The sequence below is a fragment of the Girardinichthys multiradiatus genome, chromosome 3 (assembly GCF_021462225.1).
Source record: "Girardinichthys multiradiatus isolate DD_20200921_A chromosome 3, DD_fGirMul_XY1, whole genome shotgun sequence".
Taxonomy (NCBI): domain Eukaryota; kingdom Metazoa; phylum Chordata; class Actinopteri; order Cyprinodontiformes; family Goodeidae; genus Girardinichthys; species Girardinichthys multiradiatus.
Genome location: NC_061796.1, coordinates 198,566 through 220,594, shown reverse-complemented (window position 1 = coordinate 220,594; position 22,029 = coordinate 198,566). Strand labels below are relative to the sequence as shown.

The window sequence follows — 22,029 nt, the reverse complement described above, 5'->3', positions numbered from 1 at the left end:
ATTTTGATGCAATGCCCATTATTTTATTATAGACATATTTTAGAAATGATATAAGTTCCAGTAAAAAGGGGCCAAAATATTGATGTTGTCAGTTATATTTCTCAGAAAAAAAAAATCACGTGCATTTCCCGATGAGAATATGATCCGTTGCTCTCGTTGCATCAAACTCCACCTCCCAACAGCTCTGCTACAGCTGTTCGTCCACTGAAGATGACATCATTCACAGACACACCATCATATGCAGAGCCAATCAGGGATAGCGCTAGATTATTGTTCTTTATAAAGCCTCGCATGCAATCTGAAAAAAGGCAAACAGATTTTATAGTTTCAATTTATGAACACTCATTTTATTCATTTAAAGCAAAAGTCAACACTCACCTACTCTCTGAAAGTGCCCAAGGTAATATTGAGGTATACAATCCTGAGAAGGTAAACAGCAATGAAAACCATCAAGGAACAGTAATAATTGTATTGAAGATGATCACGTGTTGGAATGTAAATTAGGATTCGTGTTTTCATAAATCATTTGTCCTGATGTACCCTGTGAAGAGCCACATTACTCCAGCTCGGTGACACACTAACTCCCAAGTGGCAGCGCACCGCCTCAGTGGCTCTTGCTAAAAGGCCCTCTGTTGTTACTGCCTTTGGGGTCCCAAATTCATTCTGGAACCAGGCACCCCCCATCATGACCTAGGAGACAGAAAGTCAGATTTCAACATGCAACCAGATCCTTCTGAGTGGAAAAGATCAAGAATTCACTAAAGAGTACTGGTCACTCTGCATACTGTTACAGTCAAATGTTTAAAAGTTTTAATATGTTCATACATATACAGTGTCTGTTAAAAGTATCTACAACTGTTTCAACTTTATGGTACTTTTCAAAACATATTTTATAGAGAAATCATGTGATAAATAGGAGAATCTCGGATAGCAAGAGCTACAATAGAATGGCTAAGATCAAACAATATTTGTGTTAGAAGAGACTAGTCAAAGTCCACACCTACACCCAACTAAAATCTGTGGCAAGACTGAATAATTAATGTTTACAGATGCTCTACATCCAATCTAAATGAGCTTGGGCTAAGTACCATGTCCCTAGAAGTGCAGAGCAGAGAGTAAAAAGGCAGTTGTACTACATCTTTTAGATTGAAATATTTTTTAAGATTTTGTGGTGCTTGTAGCACCACATTTACAGTAATAAGAAAGGAAATGGGTCTGAAATGAGAAGAGGGGAAGAACCCCAGACCGCTGCAATGAGCACTAATACTCTATGTATAACGAGTGCCTGCTCTATTGCTAAACCATGTGCAGCCCCCTCTTTCTTTTGGGATTAATAAAGTATTTTTGAATTTAAATTTAATTCAGTTTTTTTTATTTGTTAAAAGTTTCAAAGCCTTGTACCATTTTCCTTCTAATTCCCAATTATGAGCTGCTTTGTGTTGGCCTGACACATAACGTAACAAAATATGAAAAGTTACAAGACACTTCACAAGGATGTACAGGGGTTGGACAATGAAAGTGAAACACCTGGTTTTAGACCACAATAATTTATTAGTATGGTGTAGGGCCTCCTTTTGCAGCCAATACAGCATCAATTCATCTTGGGAATGACATATACAAGTCCTGCACAGTGGTCAGAGGGATTTTAACCCATTCTTCTTGCAGGATAGTGGCCAGGTCACTACGTGATACTGGTGGAGGAAAACGTTTCCTGACTCGCTCCTCCAAAACACCCCAAAGTGGCTCAATAATATTTAGATCTGGTGACTGTGCAGGCCATGGGAGATGTTCAACTTCACTTTCATGTTCATCAAACCAATCTTTCACCAGTCTTGCTGTGTGTATTGGTGCATTGTCATCCTGATACACGGCACCGCCTTCAGGATACAATGTTTGAACCATTGGATGCACATGGTCCTCAAGAATGGTTCGGTAGTCCTTGGCAGTGACGCGCCCTTCTAGCACAAGTATCGGGCCAAGGGAATGCCATGATATGGCAGCCCAAACCATCACTGATTCACCCCCATGCTTCACTCTGGACATGCAACAGTCTGGGTGGTACGCTTCTGTGGGGCTTCTCCACACCGTAACTCTCCTGGATGTGGGGAAAACAGTAAAGGTGGACTGATCAGAGAACAATACATGTTTCACATTGTCCACAGCCCAAGATTTGCGCTCCTTGCACCATTGAAACCGACGTTTGGCATTGGCATGAGTGACCAAAGGTTTGGCTTTAGCAGCCCGCCGTGTATATTGACCCTGTGGAGCTACCGACGGACAGTTCTGGTGGAAACAGGAGAGTTGAGGTGCACATTTAATTCTGCCGTGATTTGGGCAGCCGTGGTTTTATGTTTTTGGATACAATCTGGGTTAGCACCCGAACATCCCTTTCAGACAGCTTCCTCTTGCGTCCACAGTTAATCCTGTTGGATGTGGTTCGTCCTTCTTGGTGGTATGCTGACATTACCCTGGATACCGTGGCTCTTGATACATCACAAAGACTTGCTGTCTTGGTCACAGATGCGCCAGCAAGACGTGCACCAACAATTTGTCCTCTTTTGAACTCTGGTATGTCACCCATAATGTTGTGTGCATTTCAATATTTTGAGTAAAACTGTGCTCTTATCCTGCTAATTGAACCTTCACACTCTGCTCTTACTGGTGCAATGTGCAATCAATGAAGACTGGCTACCAGGCTGGTCCAATATAGCCATGAAACCTCCCACACTAAAATGACAGGTGTTTCACTTTCATTGTCCAACCCCTGTATAAGCTTGTAGGACCAGGCAGTTATGTTAAATCCCAGGAGAAGAAGACAAGTATTCACATCAATTCATCACAATCAAAAAAAAATAACCAAAACAAAACTGTAAAGAAGAGTGGCCAAAATGTCCCCCACAACATTGTGAGATAACATTAATGTCAGAAAAAACAAATACTTATTGTTATTGTTGCTAAAGGTGGTTCTATAAGCTGCAAACAGTTACTTTCATACAGTTTCTCAATTTTGGCTTCATTTTTGTTTGCTAAATGATAACTGTGTGGAATCAGTTGCACCTTTCTGTACACTTGAGGGTAGATTTAAATCCTTTTAGAACCTAATGAAGACAAGATCACTTATGTTTTCCTAAAATATGAAATCCTTAAACTGTTGGAAGGTGCAATATATGTTTATTGGGACTGGACTTCAATCAGCTTCTTCTTGTCTTGAGGTGCTGTAAAATACTGTTTTGATGGCACATTTCTACTTGTTGAAGATGTGAATGTACAAAGACTAAAAGTCACTCATGACCATAGGCATGTGGAAACCAGGGTGGGTACATATCTACACTGCAGTGAATACAGACCCACATGTTAACCTGTGTGCATGTGTTTCATAGAATTCTTTGCGGATTTTCACAGAATTATCAATGCATTCATATTAAAACATGCATTCGAAATACCAGCGACACATTTTTCAAGTAGAGACAACAAATTACAGACATAAATTAAACATGTACTTCTGTCAGAATGTGTGTGTGTATATACCGTCAGTCTTGTTGTCTGTCCATGCGGTCTGTTGTGCTGAGGGAAGGGAACAGAATCATAGACTACCCCAAGTAAACCTGGGTCCTCCCATGAAGGAACAAGATGGCCAAAACCCTGACAACAACAAACATATTATATATATATATACACACACATACAGTCAGGTTCAGGTAGCAGTGTGTTTAGTAAAGCTCACAATTACGGTTATACTTTATTCCATTACATGCTAATGCACTGAAAACATGGCAGACTGTTCCAAATCAAAACCTGCAGAAAACAAACTATCAATTTGTTTTTACTCTAGCAGAAAAGGATTGTTAAAAAACAGCAGTGTCTGCAACTGTCTTTCCAAGATGAACATTTACTGTAGAAACTGATTAATACATTATGTGATTCACCGAACTAATATAGTGTTGTATAATCACTGCTGTACATCTGTGTTGCATGTAGTCGACTAACATCTGGGACATATGAACAGGTATTCCAGCCCAGGAAGATTGGACAACATCCCATAGTTCCTCTGCATTTGTTGCTTTTTTTCTTCCCCAGAAACAGCATTTTAGATGTCACACTAAAAAGTTTCACTTGGATTGGGCTGGACCACACCATAACATCGCCACAATCTTGTTGGTGTGTTCGGGGTCACCATCTAGGCCAGAACACCCATGTTGAGGGACATTCAGCATGGGACAACATCATGTATTTGAATGTATTCATATTTAAACTGATCCTAGAGTGACTGACTGGCTGGTATCACCATTGACAATCTCGTTCATCCTCAGATAAGCTCCACCAGCTTGTTGAAGTCCTGCAACATGTATTCCATTCATGATGCCTTAGCCTCCATGCCTCACAGTGTACTGTGGCTTAAATTCAGCTGTTGGATCCGTTAATCTGTAGATGTAGTTTAACTGCCAGCCCAATCAGCACACATGATTCAGGTGGTTGCATGACTTACTCAACATACTTTCAAGTGCTACAGAAGCCTGTCAATCACCTAATTCATTTAGGCCAGGTGTTTGACAGCAGGAAAATGCCTGAACGTACAGTGAGTAACGTGAGTACCGAGGACCTTACTGTTACAGGGAGGATGGAACCATCATACTCCAGACTGACCACAGCTACTGTTACTGCTGAGATGTCCTGCAGCTGCTGGATAAGACTTTGGCAGGATGGCGGCATGATGTAGGAAAGGGCTGGGAGGACAGAAGTGAGAGTAAAACATCTGCTTCCTCTTTGGTTATATTGCGTACAAAATTTTAGAACAAAGCACAAGATGCTTACAATTTTTGATAAAATGACTGACAGCACTCAACTGTGTAACATCCATGTTGTTATGTTCGTACAGAAGGTGAGCTTACCAACAGCCCTTCAAGAATAACTGAAACAATCTCAACAATTCCCCACTTGCCTTTGGCTGGTAGAGCAGAAATGATGTGATCAACAGATATTACACCATCTTCCATATGGACCTAAACACAAAGTTCAAAGGTCATGTAAAAAACAGCTTTTCAAACCTTGTTGATATTTTTTAAATGTGTTTTTTTAAATTGTACGGAATTCAAGTCAACATGTGTAGCTGATTAGGCTCTTCCATGCTACATTATCTACTGAAGACCACATGCCAGCAACATAAACAGGATCAGAGATTTGTTGCCTGAATCAGCGTTTGGAACTGTGTGATGTTAATAACCAAAAGAAATGAGACTGTCATCACAGACGTAGAAATGAGCTTTGCCAAGGACACAGACAACCCCACATCATCACAGAGCACAACTGGTCATAAAGCTATGCTTGCATAGATTCCTTTTAGGCAATTGGCATCATAAACTAAATTAGACTGTCTTCTGTTACTTTTGGAGTCAGACTGGACTGTTTGTCATTGGGAAATAAATTGGACCCTTTTTTTCTTGTTAGATCCCTTGAAATGACATTTATTGAGAATTGACCGATGTAATCAAACTGAACTGAACTGACAACAGGGACATATTGATGACAACAGTCTGGATGGTTCTTTTAATCAGAATGTCTCTTAGTGACTGACTGACAGTCCAGCCACTCGGAACCTCTGGACAATAACAAGGCTTCTTTTGGCAAAGTACAGTTTAAAAGGGGCATTTGTAAGAGGAATCTTATTTTGTAATATGTCATGATATTTTGTCAAAGAAATGTAATTGCGCACTGATGATGCCTGATGTTGGCATCAACTGGTACATGAACACAAGTCTTGTCATTTCACATCAAGTTGACTCACATGCTGGACAACTTGCAGCTAAATGCAAAGCCCAAAATATGATCCATATCAAACTCCAAAATACTTGCAATGCTCTCAAATGCACCTATGAAGCACTGTATGTGTTAGAAGATCTTAACTCACTGTTTGATTGTTGGACAACCCAACCAACTACCTGATAACATTATTGCTTTAATCAAGATGCTGCCATTTATGGCCTTTGGTGCCTAGTTTACACATCCAGCTCTTTGCAAATTGAATCATTTACAAGGTGCTATCTGTTTGTGTATTTCCATACTATAGTCATTTTTTAATAATTCTACGATTTACTTAAACTTTTAGAAAAAAAAATGGAAATACTCTAAATTTTTGAAGTAATCAATCAACCATATTGCATTTCATATTGCATTTCATACTGCATTTCATACTGCAATTACTTGTTGAAATAACCTGTTTGAAAGAACCAAATAATTTTTTTCTCAGTGACCACCCTAGCTCACTCCGGCCTTGACGGCCTTAAATTGCAGGAATTAATGCACATTAACAAATGTAAAATGTAAATGTAAAATACAGTGCCAGCCACATTTATTGGCACCCAATAAAATTGTATTGAAATAGCATAATGTTTGGGCCCCAGCCAAGGCCAGTATAAATCTCTGCACTTTTCAACATCACATGTCTGGCCCAAGAGCACCTTTCCCCCTCGGCTTGGTCTCATTCTGGCTGCGGATAGCGACTAACGGAGGGACCAAAGCGCGCGTCAAGCCTTGAAACTTGCAGGCGAGTGACCACGATCACGCAACACGCCGTATACAAAGTTACATAATGATTTACGTAATTAGCATTTATATTTGTCTGTGGGAAAAAAGCCATGTTAATTGTTTTAGTTGAATTTTAAATTAACCAGGGGCACAATTATTGGTATGCTTAAAATAAATTTAACAATCATTTTAATTTTTATTTATTATACCATGACAAACATTAACGTTAAACTCTAACTCTCTTCTTTCTTTCTGCTCTCGGTGGAGGAGGACGCTTTTGTCTGTGTCCCACCCCCTCCCATATCTGCCCTGCTTCAGCTCTGTGTCTTGTCTTTCTTCTTGGAGCCTCTTTTTGCATATCGTCCAAAATTTGGAGTTATGGATTTGGTCAGCTGGTCTCTCAATGCAATTGATCAAATTTTCTCGATGAGAAGACATGCTGGAGGGGACCCTCTTGTCCAGACGGGACATTTTTCTCTGGATACACGATGGACTCCTGGCAGAAGTGGAGGATTGTGTGTTTGTCGATAGTTTCAGTTGAGGATGTGGAAGATGTGTAAATAATAGGATGTTTGATATCAGGATTTCTGCTGTTTGGAGTCAGCGGGTTACCTGGCATATTGAGAAATTCAGACAATGTCAGCAGTTGTTCTGGCAATTGTGAGGCTGCCTGGCATGTGTGATGGGATCTTCAGAGTGATCAGCACTCAGACTGAGATGTAACCTGAGCTGAATCGCAGACTGGATGTGATCCTTAGGATCGCAGGCAGGTTGCGGTTCCTGGACTCAGGGGTGAAATGGGATAAATCTTGGAGAAAGTTGTTCCCTCGGATCTGGCGAAAGACCAGAAATTTGACCGTTTGGATTCGCCTTTGAGAAGCACCAGCGAGACTCTCAAGGCTGACGGAAAATTAAGAGTCAGCCTAACCCAAATAATTATTGTTTTTCTGAATCTGGCTCCTCTGCACGGCCTTGATGGCTGGTTATCTTCAACTTCTCCTGGAAGTTATGCAAACATGACGCTCTGCTCCCTCTGCCCCCCTCCCTTCCCTGAGGACATCTGTGGACCTGCTCAGAACTTTGTGGCTGGTTGATGAACATTCCAACGTACCATCAAGGACAATGGCCTCTGGGACAGTGCTTCATGGACTCACTTGCAAACACTCACTTGCTCAAGATAAACATATGCACCCCTCACACCACCTTCACTGTTCCCAGCATGTTGTTTGGTAAACTTGTTGCTTCTTTGTGTTGAGGTTTTTTGCAATCTCAAACTGTATCCTGCTAAGGATAAAGTGTGAAATATGATATTTTCCCTCTACTTACCTAATGTGGCCTCTTTTCTCATCTAACAAGGGCAGCACCTGTGAGTGGGCAGCAAAGCCTCCGTGACCCGTTCCCCTCCCTTGTCTAATTTCCCCTCGGGGATCAATAAAGTATCTAATTGAATTGAATTAAAGGTATGTTAACCGAAACATTATGATTTGGTCAGATAAGACAGAGATAGAGCATCTTGTCATAAAAAAAACTCCAGGTGGGTTTTGAGTCAAACAAAGGAGTAATACCCACTGGTAGGTTTGGTGAAGGATCTGTCATGCTGTGGAAGTCTTTCTATTCCAAAAGCCCAGGAAACCTCTTAGAGTGCACAGAATCACAAAGTCTTGAAAATACCAGGAGATTTTAAACAAGCATCTGGTTATTTCTGTCAGAAACATGCTCATCATTGGGTTCTCCAGAACGATAACCAACATAAAATGTGGATGGCACAGTATCTTAGGTTTAGAATAAAAGAAAGTCACGTTTTCCCTAGCTGCAACCATCTACCAGCTGTACCTACAATCTTATGGTGATTTAGAAAGGCCAACTAGTTGGAGTGCAGCTGCAGAAGTACATCTCCTGGCATTCATCATGGCAACCCTAGATGTGTAGTGACATCTTAGTAACTGTGAAATTCAGTCTTTGGAAACTTTAAGGTAAATCGCTGATATATCCTACAGAACCAAAAGCACAGTACGCTAGGTTTTTTTAAACCCAATTTTTGGGATCAAGGTTTCATTAAAGGGCGCCAATATTTTAGTTCAACTAAGTAAATTATCAATCTTTAATCATCAATGCAAAGTACGCAGATTCTGCGACTATTTCGCGTCATTTGTGTGCTTTTGCCCGCTTGACATTCCGTGTGAACGCCGCGTTGTCATTTGGCAACAAGCGGCAACGCTTCGCTGCGTCATCAAATAGGAGGAGCTTCCATCTGCTGCTTGCTGGTTTCAACTGAACATGGCGGACATGGATTTCACGGATAATTATGGTGTTTTACCTGTGGAGAGCCGAAAAATGCCGCCGTCGTCAACGTCCCTGGGTTCACCAGATTCTTCAGGGATGGGAACAGTTCGGAGATTACCACCACTTACTCCAGGAGCTGCGTCTGGATGACGGTCGATTTCAGCGGTACTTCCGTCTATCTAGGACCCAGTTCAGAGATCTGCTGTCCCGCGTTCTGTCTTCGGTGAGTAAATAAATCTCAGCTCAATAAAAAAACTGCCGATTTTTAATGTTTCTTCTCCGCTGCGGTCTTTCACCCTACGTCACAGCCACATCCAGTCCCTGATTGGTTGACGTGACGCGAATTTAGGAAAAAGTTCAGATTTTTCAACTCGTCCATTGCTCTCGCTCCGCTCGGCGCGCCTTCCGCGCCGCTTCCACCGTCTCCTTCGCACCGCGCCACACCGCTCCTGAACGCGCCTCTACATAGGGATAACATGTAAATTGGCCGCTCTTATCGCAGAATCCGCGTTCGGTGTGGATGCACCATTATGCATACACTACCAAATTCAGGTCAATGTGTTTTTACCAACCTTCCATCCAGATGTTGTGGGAATAATTTGTTTAACAGCTGCATCCTTGTGAAGCTCCACTCTGCCCCTCTGTTGTAAGTACTCAGTGATCGATTCCGGCAAGGTTTCCACTCCTCTCCTTAGAGACCACTGAGCCCAGGACTCTCTGTGAGCTCTCTGAGCCAAACGCCCAGGAGGGATCACAGGAGCTGGACCTGTGGGTTTCCAAACGTATCATTTAATAAAATAAACTATGCAGACTACATTAATAAAGCAGCAAAAAAATATTCTCTTTCAAATCACCATCACACATATACATGATAGGTTGGAGGTGTGGATAACTGGTTTTACACAATCAGAGTTGCCCTTTAAGACAAAAAAAAAAAAAAAAAAACATATTTACAGATTGATCCTGTGTGGCTGCACTCTGTCCATCTGACTTGTTCTAAAAACTCACCTGCCATTATGTTGCATTCACTGACAACTGGTAACTTACAGTTTTGAGCTTCCATAAGACATTGGACATAAAACAGCAGCTTAAAGGGTAAAGACAAATGCCATATTTACCACTAGCCTATGATTTCAAAATATGTAATAAACAAGACATTATCTGAGAAGGATGTTTTAATAACTGTTTAACTACCAATATTATTCGGATTAGAAGGAATTTAGAAACAACTCCTGTAAATTTTGTGGGGTATCATATCATGTAAAAAGTGTTATTGAGATGAACCTAGAACCTGAAAGGAAAACAAAATGAAAATGGTGTAGTTTACCTGAGTCCAGCAGAAAGCCCAGAGTCAGGGAACCACTCTGCCGCTCAGCCTTGAAGAGTGAAGGGAAGCAGGAGCGCACACTCAGCTTCTTAGAGTCCCCCGCAAACACACCACGACACAAACTGTCAATGGCTACGTCTGCCAACTAAACATAGAGTGAAAAACAATCTAATAGCACTGATAGAATTTTCAGAAAGTAAAGAGGATAGAATTGATTTAATTAGGCTTGAGCATTGAAGTTGGTTCAAAGACTCTTATGAAACTGTAATGATTCTTATTCTCTTACGTCAAATGAATAGGCTTATTGGAGGACTGAAAATAACCCAAAACTCAACAAATGTTGAGAGAAAATAAAAACATTTATAAAAAAATGTTGTGTGACAACTTGTACAAAAAACAAATTACGGTATTTAAAATGGCTCCAAAGCGCCCCCTGAAGTGAACTACGGCCATGAAAACCACTACATGTGCAGAATTTGTCAGAACCAACAGCAAAGTCTCATAGATGTATGCCGTATACTAAACCTTTTTTTCCTATGTTGTGTTTTAATGAACTCCTCTGAAGATTTTGAGGTATTGGCTTCAAATACTCCCAAGTCGTTGGAGATACAAGGTTTTCTTCATTCATGGGGCGACTTTTCAGCCCCATGAAAAGGGAATAGCATAACTTAAACATGAAAGGTTGCAGCTGCACAAAAATAACCATGATTCAAGCTAGCTCTGTCCTCGACGTTCCTACATGGTCAAAATCTGATCGAACTTTAATGTCTCACCAAATATTCCTTAAATAATACTCATCAGCCTTAGAATACGTTTACATTAAAATATTAGGTAGGAGTGGCAGTCGCTTTGTTTTACTTGGAGTTATGAAATTAAAAATACAAATAAAATCCATCAGGACATACAAAAACAACCTCCTGGACCCATAGTCAATTTAGTTTCAAATAGTTTCCTTTGAAGCATAATAAATTATGCCACACAGGTAAAGTATTAGAGGAAATCATTTTTGTATTGTCATCCTGCAGCTTTATTTTTTTATTATCGTTACATTGATAAAAAAAAAAAAACAGATGCAAATACAGGGTACTTGAAAGCCTATGTCTGGGTTGCTACAATCTGCCTCCACAAACTCATCTGTCAGTTCTAGTTCCAGAACTGACAGACATCTAGAAATGCTTTAAACTGTGAGCAACAGTAAGCTATTCTTTAGGGAATGTGGAAAATAATGAAATATCAGTTTTACTTACAAGCTTTATGTCACTATTAAAAGTTTGAAAGAGTTCCAAAGTTTTGTCATACAATGTATCAGCACACAAACCTAACCCTATCCATAACAGGGGTCTTCTGAAAAACATTAGCCGACTTTAGCTCAATCCTTTTGGTACATGGGTGCTTTTATCAGCTCCAGCTTGTGAGCTGTTACAGAAACTGTGTATGGTTCAGCAGGTGTGGACATTAACACCAAACAAGTTTAGTTACAGTTTCATGCCCTTTCAAAGCTGGTGTTAGGGAAACGCTTGTGTTCATTCACAACACTAGCTTCCAGCTAGGATTTTATAAAAACAACAATCTTAGTGATCTGTAATGCAAAAAGAAAAAGTGGTCGAGATCTCCTCACCTCCTTTCCAAGCCTCCTAGAGACAAATGAATGGATGGACTCATCTGCTTCTTTTCCTTTTTTTACCAGGATCTCAGTGATAAGACTAAACACAAGAGGGCGGGAGAAGGGAGGGACTGTCTGGAACATTCCCCTGGGAAATAAAATAAAAACAAGGTAGAGAGAATATGATTAAGGTGTCACCAATACAAAGTGGCACCCTTCCAGGGTGTGCCCCACCTCTCACCCGATGACCGCCAGATATGGGCACCAGCCGCCCTGCGACACTGCAGGCATAAGCAGTTAGACAATGAATGGATGGCTGGCTGCTGTTTTAAACTGATAAACTGAAAAAAAAAACAAAAAACTATCTTTTATACCCATTAATCTCTAAACACCAAAATAAATGTTTTGCATTATTTCAACATATAAATTGCTGATCCATCCAATGCTGCAAGTCACTGACTCCATGCAATCTGCTGGGTTTCCTTAGATAGAAAAACTTTTAGCCAATCTGAATAATAAACTGAATCCGACTGCACAGTTTGATAGTTAGGATTAATTGGAATGTATATGCCTGACTTGAAATCTGTATGATTTGATTGAATTGACTTTGTAAATGCCTTGAGATGACATGTGTTGTGAATTGGCACTATATAAATAAAACTTTGGGGGGGGGGGGGGGGGGGGGGGCGGCTACTGAACATTTAGCTGCTATTGCTGTCCTGCACAGTACTCAGTACCGCAAGGCTGAGAAGCTGCTACAATTATATTTCACCTATGTGATGATATATCCCGGCCCTCCACGTTGTTCACAGGAACAGTTGTGTTTGAAAAGTTTCATTTGTGTTTTAATTGTCATCTGACAGACAATTTTTTATCTTCTGTTAATTTAATCAAGATAATAAGTTTGTCATTTATTTAATTAGATTTAATTTATCCTAACATCAGTTCTGGTATAATAGTTCAGCAGTAAACCAAATACTTCATTCTTCAATCTATTTTATTCTTCCACTGGAAAATCTTTCTGCTGATATCTTAGCTCCTAACCTCTTTACCTTATTCCAGAAGGCAACTTGTGAAGCTGTCCCCTGACATATAGATACCGGTTCTGGGAGGCAACATGACTGTAGGTAACTGGAAGAATATCTCCCTCCAGACCCAAGTCTTCCACCTGCAAACACATAAACATGTCATCATGTGATGGAAATAAAAGCTTTAAATAATCAGTGAAATAGCCAGTTAGATAGAGTAAGAGTAAACATTTTAATTTTATCTTGCAAGAGGAGAGTAACAGACAAAACCCTCAGGTTTTACAATGGCACTCAATTCCTTCCTTATGACTTATTTCCTTGCACAGATAACTTTAAACACAACCCCTAGATCCACAATTGTACATGCACAGATGTCCCCCAGGTCACACACAGGTTGCATACAAGCTCAACTCTTACTGACAAAAATTTTTTACGAAGAAGGTCCAATCAACAGGATAAATCATTGTGGAATGCTTTTACTGGTCGGGTGAGAAAACACCACACTGAAAATAAAGATCTTAACGTCAGATTCTCTTTATTTCAAACTGTGCACTGGATCTCACACAGTAAAAAAGATGACAGGGGGTTCTCCCTGAACAGAAAAACAGGGCAGTATATTTAAGCTAAAATAAGTTACAGCGTCATGCATCATGTCCTTCGACTAAACATCAACGAGACCAGACGTTTCCTATATTGTGGAAATTGGGTCTATAATGTGATATGTCACAGTGGCTCTTGCAAGTTTCCTCTCACCTCTCATATGGTGTTTGAGAAGTAAGAGGGAAGATTTCATTAGCATTTCTAAATAAAATCATTCCAGCTCCTAAAGTGTGGGGACTGAGATCCATACTAAATAGACTACAGCAATAAGTATTTCTCTATCATTTTATAACCCCAAAATTCATCAAATCCATTCATAACAGTCTTTGGGTATTACCGACCATATCGAGAGTGTTGCGTCCTACTGCCCCAGCAGGTCGAATCCCCCTTGGTCCCAGTTCAAAGATTGCCCCATCGGATCGCCTCAGTGACCACAGCCAACCACCAAAACGACTGCTGGACTCCAAAACAATTACCTGTTGATTGATGTCAGGTAAATGCTTTTAGATGTTCTAAACCAATAAACTTGTAATGTACAGGGGTTGGACAATGAAACTGAAACACCTGGTTTTAGACCACAATAATTTATTAGTATGGTGTAGGGCCTCCTTTTGCGGCCAATACAGCGTCAATTCATCTTGGGAATGACATATACAAGTCCTGCACAGTGGGCAGAGGGATTTTAAGCCATTCTTCTTGCAGGATAGTGACCAGGTCACTACGTGATACTGGTAGAGGAAAACGTTTCCTGACTCGCTCCTCCAAAACACCCCAAAGTGGCTCAACAATATTTAGATCTGGTGACTGTACAGGCCATGGGAGATGTTCAACTTCACTTTCATGTTCATCAAACCAATCTTTCACCAGTCTTGCTGTGTGTATTGGTGCATTGTTATCCTGATACATGGCACCTCCTTCAGGATACAATGTTTGAACCATTGGATGCACATGGTCCTCAAGAATGGTTCGATAGTCCTTGGCAGTGACGCGCCCATCTAACACAAGTATTGGGCCAAGGGAATGCCATGATATGGCAGCCCAAACCATCACTGATCCAGCCCCATGCTTCACTCTGGGTATGCAACAGGCTGGGTGGTACGCTTCTTTGGGGCTTCTCCACACCGTAACTCTCCCGGATGTGGGGAAAACAGTAAAGGTGGACTCATCAGAGAACAATACATGTTTCACATTGTCCACAGCCCAAGATTTGCGCTCCTTGCACCATTGAAACCGACGTTTGGCATTGGCATGAGTGACCGAAGGTTTGGCTATAGCAGCCCGGCCGTGTATATTGACCCTGTGGAGCTCCCGACGGACAGTTCTGGTGGAAACAGGAGAGTTGAGGTGCACATTTAATTCTGCCGTGATTTGGGCAGCCGTGGTTTTATGTTTTTTGGATACAATCCGGGTTAGCACCCGAACATCCCTTTCAGACAGCTTCCTCTTGCGTCCACAGTTAATCCTGTTGGATGTGGTTCGTCCTTCTTGGTGGTATGCTGACATTACCCTGGATACCGTGGCTCTTGATACATCACAAAGACTTGCTGTCATGGTCACAGATGCGCCAGCAAGACATGCACCAACAATTTGTCCTCTTTTGAACTCTGGTATGTCACCTATAATGTTGTGTGCATTTCAATATTTTGAGCAAAACTGTGCTCTTACCCTGCTAATTGAACCTTCACACTCTGCTCTTACTGGTGCAATGTGCAATCAATGAAGACTGGCTACCAGGCTGGTCCAATATAGCCATGAAACCTCCCACACTAAAATGACAGGTGTTTCAGTTTCAGTGTCCAACCCCTGTAGGCTTCACTCCGTTTACTTTGTCAAAGCTGAACTAAAACTATTAAAGCCGTTAATGCTGAACAACTGGACATTCAAAAAACAACAAAACTAGAGCAGAAACAATTTTATTTCTACAATTAAAACAGTTAAGTATGACAAATAAAAACCTTCAAATCTGTTTAGAACAAGAACCTGCAATGAAATACTTATACTGCTTTGTAGAAATCAGACATAAACTTAATGAAAGTTAAGTTCCTGAGTTAAGGATTTGATGAGAAATCAGATCATCTATTTAAGGCAGTAGTTTACTTTACTGGCCATTCCTCTAAACCAATAGAGACAGTTAACCCACAATGATTTGTACCCTGGCAGTAATAATGATGTTTGGGAGTGCCCTAGCAAGAATCCTGACTTGAATCTGATAGAGAATTCATTGAGAGAGCTACAGCTCAGGGTGATGTCTACGAGGCCTTCCAACCTCAACTCCTCCTTCCAAAGTTGCTTAAGTTTATTAAGATCTGTGGGCCTTTGTTTCTGCATAGCTCTCTGAAGGTCTCAGTACAGCATTTTAACCAGGATGAGATCTGGACTTTGACTGAGCAACCCTTTGATTTTTTGTTTTCAACAATTCTGTTGGAGATATGCATTTGAGATGTTTTTTTGATGAGCCAGTGTTCTTCAAGCTTTTGCTTTTAGACAAATTGTCTCACATTTGACTCTAGAATACTTTGGTATATGGAGGTATACACTGTGGATTCAATGATTACTGTGGCTGCCTTTCGTTTTCTCCAAACAGGGTTTTGATTGTTAAACATCTTCTCAAAGGACCTGATGCCAGAGGTCTTGTGGTGCACTTTTAAATGCTGACATGTCCTATTAAGAAAGACTATTCTTTCTCATAACTTATCTCTCCAAGCATTGCATGGTCTGACCTTAGGGGAAATTTGCTAAGATCTCAACTACTATCAACTACTACTTGTCAATTTCAAGTTTAGCACTTGTTAATAATTGTCTGTAGAATGATGGACTTTAAATAGTTTGAAAATGGCCACCAACAACTGCCTCTCTAAAATCACAGCAATAAAAATATTGATACCTAAAACCACAGAACTGAAACAGGGGGCACTTTTTTTTTAACAAGGCATTAAGGTTTCACATGAGTCTGGCGGAACATGATCAATAATTTCACAAATATTGTTTTAAGAAACCTTGAACACTGCCTGATTTGGCTCAGAATTAAACATGACTGTGAACAAATAAATATGACATGAACTAAAACTAGTGTTTTGGTGTGTTACCTTGGTAACCTGGGGGTTCTTGCAGAGGTAAAAAGATGCAGCCAAACCCCCGATACCTCCTCCAAGGACTGCTACTGTTTTCATTGGCTGACTGAAAACACAACAACATCCAATAAAAACAGAGCTCTAAAACAGAAACAGGACACCACCAGTGAGCGTCTTGCTGATTAGTGTGGCAGGGTGTGTCTGTTAAAAATGGCCTGTTAACAATGATATGAAAAACAGTTGGATTATCAGGGGTCGGGTTCTTGTACCCAACTGTCAGTCCTGCTGTTCACTTTTACATAAGGCAAAAGACAGTTTGACATCATTGTTGAGCTGACCAATTAAGGGCATTAAGTTGTTACCCCTTCTATAAGCAAACATCTACTATATAAACATCTACCAAATTTGGAAATGTAGTGTAATTACATTTTTCCAGTAGTTAGTTATGGACAGAAAATGGAAAACAGTAAACAAATAAACAGTAACAATACTGCTTGTCTGGGAATTCAAAACATGAAGTTTCAGGGGCTCTGCTGCTTTATGTTTTAGTCTTTTTTTCTTCATTTTTATCATTCAGTGTATTTAGGCAGGTGGATGCTTGGAATCCACTACAAACATTTAACCGAAATTTGATTTCATAGCACAGGACGAGCTTTAAGGAGTAAGAAAGCAAAGGGTCTTAAACAGACCTGCCACAATACAGTGTAGACTGGAGAGCAATTCCACTGAAAACAAATAGGAGCAGCTCTTGAAAACATCCATGCCAGTACATATGAACACTGGCCTATGAGCTTCTTGGTCTGATAAATTGCATTTTAATTAATCAGTGTTTACACTGCTTAAAACTGTCTGTAGTACACTGCAATAGTATGGTTCTGTAGCTTGGTCAGCAGAACACGCTGGTGCCTTACCATTTTACAGGAGAGAAGTCAGATTTACACCGGTTGCCAAATCCACTGCTCCAATCTACCTTCACAAATACAGTAAGACCTTCTGCAGCAGAAAGCTGCCAAATGAATGTGCTGCATAATATATAGGGGTTGGACAATGAAAGTGAAACACCTGTCATTTTAGTATGGGAGGTTTCATGGCTACATTGGAGCAGCCTGGTAGCCAGTCTTCATTGATTGCACATTGCACCAGTAAGAGCAGAGTGTGAAGGTTCAATTAGCAGGGTAAGAGCACAGTTTTGCTCAAAATATTGAAATGCACACAACATTATGGGTGACATACCAGAGTTCAAAAGAGGACTAATTGTTGGTGCACGTCTTGCTGGCGCATCTGTGACCAAGACAGCAAGTCTTTGTGATGTATCAAGAGCCACGGTATCCAGGGTAATGTCAGCATACCACCAAGAAGGACGAACCACATCCAACAGGATTAACTGTGGACGCAAGATGAAGCTGTCTGAAAGGGATGTTCGGGTGCTAACCCAGATTGTATCCAAAAAACATAAAACCACGGCTGTCCAAATCACGGCAGAATTAAATGTGCACCTCAACTCTCCTGTTTCCACCAGAACTGTCCGTCAGGAGCTCCACAGGATCAATATACACGGCCGGGCTGTTATAGCCAAACCTTTGGTCACTCATGCCAATGCCAAACGTCAGTTTCAATGGTGCAAGGAGCGCAAATCTTGGGCTGTGGACAATGTGAAACATGTATTGTTCTCTGATGAGTCCACCTTTACTGTTTTCCCCACATCCAGGAGAGTTACGGTGTGGAGAAGCCCCAAAGAAGCGTACCACCCAGACTGTTGCATGCCCAGAGTGAAGCATGGGGGTGGATCAGTGATGGTTTGGGCTGCCATATCATGGCATTCCCTTGGCCCGATACTTGTGCTAGATGGGCGCGTCACTGCCAAGGACTATCGAACCATTCTTGAGGACCATGTGCATCCAATGGTTCAAACATTGTATCCTGAAGGCGGTGCCGTGTATCAGGATAACAATGCACCAATACACACAGCAAGACTGGTGAAAGATTGGTTTGATGAACATGAAAGTGAAGTTGAACATCTCCCATGGCCTGCACAGTCACCAGATCTAAATATTATTTTGCCACTTTGGGGTGTTTTGGAGGAGCGAGTCAGGAAACGTTTTCCTCCACCAGTATCACGTAGTGACCTGGCCACTATCCTGCAAGAAGAATGGCTTAAAATCCCTCTGACCACTGTGCAGGACTTGTATGTCATTCCCAAGACGAATTGACGCTGTATTGGCCGCAAAAGGAGGCCCTACACCATACTAATAAATTATTGTGGTCTAAAACCACATGTTTCAGTTTCATTGTCCAACCCCAGTATGTTCCACCTTGACTCCAAACCTGAACAAGTCAACCTAGCTATGTTTGACAGTTCCACCATCAATAAATAGATTACACAGAATCAATTTATAAGTCATGAATACTGACAGATTTCTTTATTAAATGTGTAATGCAGCCTGGGGGCAACAGATCTGCTTGGTTAGTTTACAGGCAGCAGTGTTATTCAATTGCATTCATTAAAAAGGAACTTTGAACTAAGACAGTAGATCATCTCATCAAGGTTGCACTATTGTGATTCTTTACTAATCAGGAATCAAAATGCAGTTAAAAGCCTTCAGCTGATTCAAAATGCTGCAGCAAGACTTCTGATGAAAATAGAGTGATCATGTTTCACATATTTTGGCTCCCTGTTAAATCCAGAATAGAATTTAAAATTCTCCTCCTCACATATAAAGCCCTTAATGATCTAGATCCATCATACATCAGAGATCTGATTGGTCCATATGTTCCTAACAGAGCACTTCGTTCTCAGACTGCAGGTTTACTGGTGGTTCCTACAGTCTCTAGAAGTAGAATGGGAGGCAGATCCTTTAGTTATCAGGCTCCTCTCCTGTGGAACCAGCTCCCAGTTTTAGTCCGTGAGGCAGACACCCTGTCTACTTTTAAGGCTAGGCTTAAAACTTTCCTTTTTGATAAAGCTTATAGTTAGAGTGGCTTAGGTTACCCTGAGCTATCTCTGTAGTTATGCTGCTATAGGCTTAGGCTGTTGGAGGACATAATGACCACTTTCACCCTCTTCGCTACATTCTCACACTACTCTCCAATTTTGCATTATTTGCTGTTATTTCAGCTTCTAACTTTATGTTCTCTCTCTTTTGTCTTCCTAGAAGCTACACCTGGCCTGACTGTATCTACCTGTGACACCTTCCTGGAGAGGGGCATCGTCCAAGCTTCTGCTGGCAAACTAACCCAGGAGGAGTGAATGCTGCAAGTCACTGACTGGATGCAATCTGCTGGGTTTCCTTAGACAGAAAAACTTTTTATCCAATTTTAATAAATGACTAACTCTGACTGCACTGTTCAATGATTAGGACTAATTAGAATGTATGAACCTGACTGACCTGAAGTGCCTTGAGACGACATGTGTTGTGAATTGGCGCTATATAAATAAACTGAATTGAATTGAAACTAATATTGTTTAAAGTGGTAGTAGTAATACTAGTATCAGCGGAGAAAAAACAAAATGATGATGAATTTGGCATTTGATTCACAGCATCCTTTTCACCGCTTGACTAAAGAGCTATTCTGTTGCATTTAATGGCTCTGGACTACATTCGATCTCCTCTAGTTGGAAATGTAAAAATACCTAAAATAGTTTAATAAGATTGAAAAATGACAGCTGTGCAGTTTGTGATCAACAATAAAAGTGTGTGATATAATACTTCTTACCCATATCTTGTAAACCTAAGGTCTTAATTCTAAAATAATTAGTTAATTTAAAACACAGTTTTGTTTTTTATTGCACATTCTCAAATGTGAAAGTCCAATGAAAAGGTTTTTCCATTATCCTTGTCCATTTCTGTCCTTATTTGCATTAACAGCTTCTCTACAACAACAAGCAAAACAGATTTTAATTACTTTAACTGAATGATTATTTCATTTTCTCAGTGTGTCTTCATTGCATATATTTGGCTAATGTTCAGTGCAGATTCCTGTTTCCATCTGCATGTTGACCAGAAACCCAGTTCTTTGAGAACACAAAATCTTTCTTTTTGAATAAACTGTATACATTTTAGTGGGAGTCAGTACCAATTCGTACTGCCTATTTTTTTTGTTTTTTTGGTGCAAAGGGTTCTTTATTCCAATATTTTTGTTATCCATTTTTTTAAGTCCAGTATCTGCCAGCTGATTCATTGATTTCAATGACCTTGCCTCTTAAGTCAGAAAAAAACGTTCTAATATGTCTGCAAGGGCTTGTGAGTGTTTCTTGATTTGTTTTGTTTTAATAAAGGTTAATAAACTGTGATTAAAAGCCTATTTTTTTCACTGGGAAAGATTGTTTACCAACGTTTAAATATTTCTATAATCTGTGTTGCAGATTTGAGGATGTAGTGGATTAGGTTTCGAGTTGAATATGGTTAGGGTTAAAAAACAAACAAAGAAGCATTAATATCTTCCTTTTTTAATGTTTCACAAATTGAATAAAACGTTTCACATTGACCTACGTGAGAAGAAAGTAAACCAGTTCGGGTTGGAGCATTTTAAACACGAGAAGATTAGCCTAAAAGTAGAGTTAAATGCAGCGGAATACCCCTTTAGTCAAGCACCGAACTGGGTACCAACTTCAGCAAGAATGAAGTATGAAAGCTGCAGTGAGAAACCTGTTGACGTTCACAAAAACCCTTGATCTGAGTCAACTGAAGTGCACAACTTATTGTTATATTTTTGTTCCAGAGACGGGAGAAAACCGGCGACAAACAACCAATAAATCAAAGCAAACACACATTTTAGTCTCTACTAAACAACTGCGGTATGTTAGAGCTGATAGTATCAGGAAACACCTGAAAACATACAAGTCATTCAGACAGTGACTACATCACATGTCGCTCAGATATTTGCTTTAACACACACACATAGCCATCGTGTTACCTTTCAGTGTGACAGCAGCGGGACAATCAGACTCACGACCAGACAACGACTATTCGAACGATTATGGAACCAAGAGCGTCGTCTTCTTTTCATATGATGTTTTCTGACAGTTGGCACACCAACTATAGGGCACATTACCGCCACCAACTGGACTGGAGTGTGAACAGGAAAATCAATTCTTTCTTAGACTTGTGTTTTTCAAATATGACATGACCACCCTGGAAAACCACCCAGCAAATACAGCAGGATCACTACGAAATTAATACATGACCCATTGAAAGGTAAAAGAACAAAAGATAGGAAGAAAACAACTATAAAAATGGCTAACAGCAGAGCTAAAGATAGCAAAGCACTGCTAACACACGACTACAGTGGATCTCAAATATGGATACCGATGCCAAAGGGATCAAAAATGCCTTAACATCACAGTACAAAACCCCGGTACCATACAAGAAAACAAAAGGAGATGAGGAAGATGGATCAGATGCTCCTAACGCTAAAATCTTAGCAGCGGTTGAAAATCTTCAAAAAATGATGATGAACTTTGGGTAAGAAATGAAACAGAATACGTTGTCTATTGCAAATATCGCTAAAGTGGTGGAGTTCAACAGTGCTGAGATTCAGCAGTGTAACAGTAAAAACCAAGAGATTGAAAAATAAATAACACAGTTTAAAGGAATA

At 40.4% G+C, this 22,029-nt stretch overlaps 1 protein-coding gene across 2 annotated transcripts; it reads right to left on the bottom strand.

The window, feature by feature from the left end:
• Position 1: 1 nt before the first annotated feature.
• On the bottom strand, positions 2–21,500 carry ppox (protoporphyrinogen oxidase). Of its 2 annotated transcripts, none has more exons than XM_047362133.1 (13): positions 21,349–21,500; positions 16,450–16,540; positions 13,705–13,839; positions 12,788–12,903; positions 11,751–11,883; positions 10,133–10,277; positions 9,378–9,571; positions 4,940–5,000; positions 4,606–4,724; positions 3,529–3,642; positions 541–690; positions 379–421; positions 2–298 (listed from the first exon to the last, which is right to left on the bottom strand). In XM_047362133.1, exons 2-13 carry the CDS (start codon positions 16,531–16,533, stop codon positions 162–164), a joined length of 1,431 nt encoding a protein of 476 aa, XP_047218089.1. In that variant the 5' UTR covers positions 16,534–16,540; positions 21,349–21,500; the 3' UTR covers positions 2–161. The 2 variants fall into 2 exon arrangements, with proteins under 2 accessions (XP_047218089.1, XP_047218090.1); XM_047362134.1 differs by having other exon boundaries at positions 383–421.
• Positions 21,501–22,029: the final 529 nt, after the last annotated feature.

Bases quoted from the DNA above. Each gene is read 5' to 3' on its own strand.
- ppox (XM_047362133.1), bottom strand. From the start codon at position 16,533: ATGAAAACAGTAGCAGTCCTTGGAGGAGGTATCGGGGGTTTGGCTGCA. The intron at 11,884-12,787 runs GTAAAGAGGTTA...TTTATTTCCCAG, and splicing joins AAGTTGCCTTCTGGAATAAG to GGGAATGTTCCAGACAGTCC. The intron at 3,643-4,605 runs GTAAGGTCCTCG...TGTTGTTGTCAG, and splicing joins GTTCCATCCTCCCTGTAACA to GGTTTTGGCCATCTTGTTCC.